Source organism: Morus notabilis, unplaced genomic scaffold, assembly GCF_000414095.1.
Source record: "Morus notabilis unplaced genomic scaffold, ASM41409v2 Scaffold257, whole genome shotgun sequence".
NCBI lineage: Eukaryota > Viridiplantae > Streptophyta > Magnoliopsida > Rosales > Moraceae > Morus > Morus notabilis.
This window is the reverse complement of record NW_010356831.1, coordinates 152,962-157,202: the sequence shown is the minus strand read 5'-3', so window position 1 is coordinate 157,202 and position 4,241 is coordinate 152,962. Positions and strand designations below refer to the sequence as shown.

Genomic DNA, 4,241 nt, shown 5'->3' with positions numbered 1-4,241 from the left:
TAAATAATAAAAGCCGAGTTCCATACATAGTCTCTAAATTTTATATATTTGCAATGTTTGTCTTTAATTTGTACAAATTATGTCAAATATTTAACATTTAGTTAATATAAAGATTAAAAATGCAACAGAATAAAACCTCAAAAATTAAATATGAAATGTTTTAAAACTCAGAGGCTACAGTAGATTGAGGATAAAGCTGAAGTACCATTTATAGGATTAATCTCGTTTCACCGACGTTTCTCTTTTAACTCTTATATATGTGTGTGTATATATATATATGTACTCTCCTCATCAAACAACTTAGTTATTACTTATATATTAGTACTATAGTATTTGTGGTACTTCTCATCTTATATATTCTTTTATTTTCCTGATCTCTGATGGAGAATTACCAAATGATTTTCCTTAATTCACCACCAACATCAAAGGCCCCGGAGCACGTGTCTAAGTATAACGCTAGTGATCTGTGGGCTCATTTTCATGGAATTGACAATAGTGTAGAATATCATGATCGTGAGGTGAAGGAAACGGTAAATAAGTTTGATGGACATATTATGGAAGCTTATCACAACAAGTCTGGTCATATTGGTGGTGATCATGAGAGTGGACCCTCTTATAATTGTTCGGAGAAGAACAAGAAGAAACCGGGTAAAAGACAAGGTGAGAAGGTGACGAGAAGGCACAAATTTGCATTTCAAACAAGGAGCCAAGTTGATGTTCTTGACGATGGATATCGATGGAGAAAATATGGCCAGAAAACTGTCAAGAACAGCAAATTCCCTAGGTTGGTAAATATCTCCTCCCTAATAACCATGATTTTATTGATCATCATAGTTTTACATATGTATAATTTCTAATTAACTTGTGTAGAGTTCGCTATATATGTATATTTTGTGGGAATTGAAAGAGCAGGAATTTCTGTGCAAATTCGTGAAAGTACCAAAGAGATTGAACACTTGCTAAAAGAATTGCTGGTTTTTATGTTTCTAATGAAAGCAGAAGCTATTACAAGTGTACCTATCAAGGCTGCAATGTTAAGAAACAAATCCAACGCCACTGCAAAGATGAAGGGATTGTGGTGACAACATACGAAGGAATGCATACACATCCGCTTGAGAGGTCAGTTGAAAACTTTGACCAGATATTGAAGGGGATGCGGACTTCCTACTAACCACGTAATCATGTGCGCGCGCGCGCATACATATATATGTACACCTCACGTATTGATCCACACAGAGTTTGCATAGTGTATCAATAATGGAGATCATTAATTAATTAGTTGGTAATGTGTATGGTAATAGTTTTTTATTTTTTTTTAAACAAGGATACCACCTTTATCTATTAATTAGGTGGTAGACAAGGACTGAGATCCAAAATTGCATAAGATGGTGCCAAAATAAAATTTGTACTTTAGGCATCATTTGACCAGAAAGTTATGGTTTGTGGCAAATATGTGAAAGAATATGCAATGGGGAAAATTTTGGCGACTCTTGTTTTTCACTGTTAGCATAAGATGGTGCCAAAATAAAATTTGTACTTTAGGCATCATTTGACCAAAAAGTTATGGTTTGTGGCAAATATGTGAAAGAATATGCAATGGGGAAAATTTTGACGACTCTTGTTTTTCACTGTTGTATATATGCATGCATATAGCTTGCTAGCTGGAGATTTTTTACTGTTACAATTCCAGATTCATGTACTCGCTCCAAATTCATCATTAATCAAAACATATCATCACTATGTTAAGCGGATTTGACCTCACCTTTTAAGATGTAGAGTTCAAATCTCTGATTCAAATTTTTTTTAAAAAGAAAAAAAGAAAAAAAAAAACAAGGTAAGTCACACGAAAAGGTTCTCAAAGTTCAATCTCCTCATTCTTCTTCCAAATAATTCCATCCAAATTGGAATACGCATCTGAAGAAAGATAGATTTGGTACGATATATATCAAGCAAGATGTACATGATACTATATATATATATATACACGGATATTATATATAAGAATGAATTGCGAGACATATGCAAAGAACGTTAATGATATTTCAAAAAGATATGATCATGAGCCATAATAATAAATGAACAAGAAAAAACTAGATCACTTTCATCAAACCCATACACACAAATCAGAAGATCAGATTATTTTTGCATAGTCAATAAAAAATTAGATCCACCAGGGTCATCAAACTAATAAGAATATAGGATCAGAGACATTAACAATCATGTTGGGACTAGAATCACCTCATTCTCATCATGGAATTGACCAAAACTTGCAACAATGAAAATCGCAAATATAATAGATACGACAACAAGCCAGCGGCGCAGAATAACCATGTATGATCTTCCATCTTTTTTATCACCGACACATATTTTCTCAGCCTCCACTTCTCCTTCTCTCTCTTCAATCACTTCTCTCTCCTCAAAACAAAGAGGGATATGATCATCAGCATTATCATCTCCGCTTCCAAAAGGATCGTCTTCGTCGTTTCGATCAGCATCAAAGTCATCGTCGTCGTTATCAAAAGACACTACCGATCCGACTTCACTGATCTCTTGCGCTTGATCAAGATCTCCGAAACAATCATCGGATTCGAAAAGCCTTCTTCGACCCTTTAAAGAGCCTGTCTCGATGGCTTCTCTTCGGTCTCTAAGAATCTCTTTCACTACGGAATCGTTCACCTTCCACATTGGTTCCGAGTAAGGAGACGTACTGATCAGATAGGGTTTGTTGCTTTGAAGAGAAGACATGAGTTTTCTCGGAGATATATTATAAATCCTGTGTATTAGAGTACTCCTAGTAGTACTGTCTACCGTGAGATCTTTCGTCGAAGATTTTGATCTGCGAAAGGATCTTGATCTTTGGTTAGAAGAATACTTTTTGAAGTTGTCCCATTCTTGTTGCAAATTCAGGAACTTTTGGTGCAGTTTGTCCCCGGTTACTACTTTTTCTTCTTCTTCTTCTTTGGAGGAGCTTTGCATGGTGGGGTAGTACTACAATTCACTCTCTCTTTCTAATTTCTCTCTCTATCTTTCTCTTCGTGTTTGGAATCATGGGATTTTTTTTATTTTTTATTTTTTTATTTTGAGTGGATTGACCAGGATAGAGAATTTGGCGGAGGTGATTGTCATTTTGATTTCGATTTTAAAAGGTGGTCAAAATTTTTTTTTCCTTTTTTTTTTTTTTTCTCTCAGTTGGGCAAATTAACTCTGCCCACGTTCTTGTGGTATTTTCTATGTAATTTCATTTTTATTGTTATTATTTTTCGTTGGAGTGTTATTTTCAAATTTTGATTTTGGAGAGAGTTAGTTGAGATCATTTGGGGGTCTGATTTGAAGTGGAAATTAATCTCATCCCTAATCAGATCTCGTTTTACTGCTCTTTTTTAATTATTATTATTATTATTATTATTATTGTTATTATTATTATTATTATTATTATTATTATTATTAATATTAATTTCTTTCTCTTTTGATATTTATACGTGCTTGATTATTATTATAATTGATGGATCATTATTTTTATTTGTTTTGTTTTTGCGTTTATTTTCTCCCCTCTTTGTACTGGTTCTGCAAAAGGGCAAGAAAACAGGCTTTTGGGATAAATTATTTTGTTCTCTTTTTTCCCGTTCCTTGAAGAACCAAAATAACAAATAAAAAAAATCATGATAAATAATTCCTTAAAAAAACAATAATGATAATAAAGAAACTTTCTTGTCTTCAGGAAAGAAAAAAGGAAAGAAAGATTAAAAAAAAAAACAAAGGTTTGTTTTCTTCACTCTGAAGATCCATCCGGCCCTTAAAAGCAAACTAGGCAATGTGTTCCTAGTTACACCTAAGTATACCATAACATATATTGATCGTGCATTCAAAGAAATGGAAACAAGTAAAAGGGAGATTAAGAACCCGTTCATTTCGCGGATTCAAGTTTTTAATTCGAGTTGAGATGTGATATTTTCTGAAAACTTTTCACTATAGCAAAAAAAGGTTAAATGCGACATTTTCTGAGAGTTTTTTACTGTAAAAACTTAAAATTAAAAACTCAAATTAATGAAATAAACGAGACATAAAAAACTGATGAAGTCACTTTTTAAATGTGTTGTTCTAAAATTTTCACTCTTTACTATTGACTAATAGCTTTTTAAGTAATATAATTTTTTAACTAAAAAGTGTTAATCAATGCAAGCCATAAAAATTGAAGACCCATATATTGTAAGAAATATTTATCTCTTTTTCTCTTAGATATA

At 32.7% G+C, this 4,241-nt stretch overlaps 1 protein-coding gene across 1 annotated transcript; it reads left to right on the top strand.

Moving 5' to 3' along the window:
* Positions 1–325: 325 nt before the first annotated feature.
* LOC21393432 (probable WRKY transcription factor 75) lies at positions 326–1,487 on the top strand. The gene is made up of 2 exons (XM_010088678.2): positions 326–784; positions 1,000–1,487. The coding sequence occupies exons 1-2, from the start codon at positions 381–383 to the stop codon at positions 1,169–1,171; spliced, it is 576 nt and encodes a 191-aa protein (XP_010086980.2). The 5' UTR covers positions 326–380; the 3' UTR covers positions 1,172–1,487.
* Positions 1,488–4,241: the final 2,754 nt, after the last annotated feature.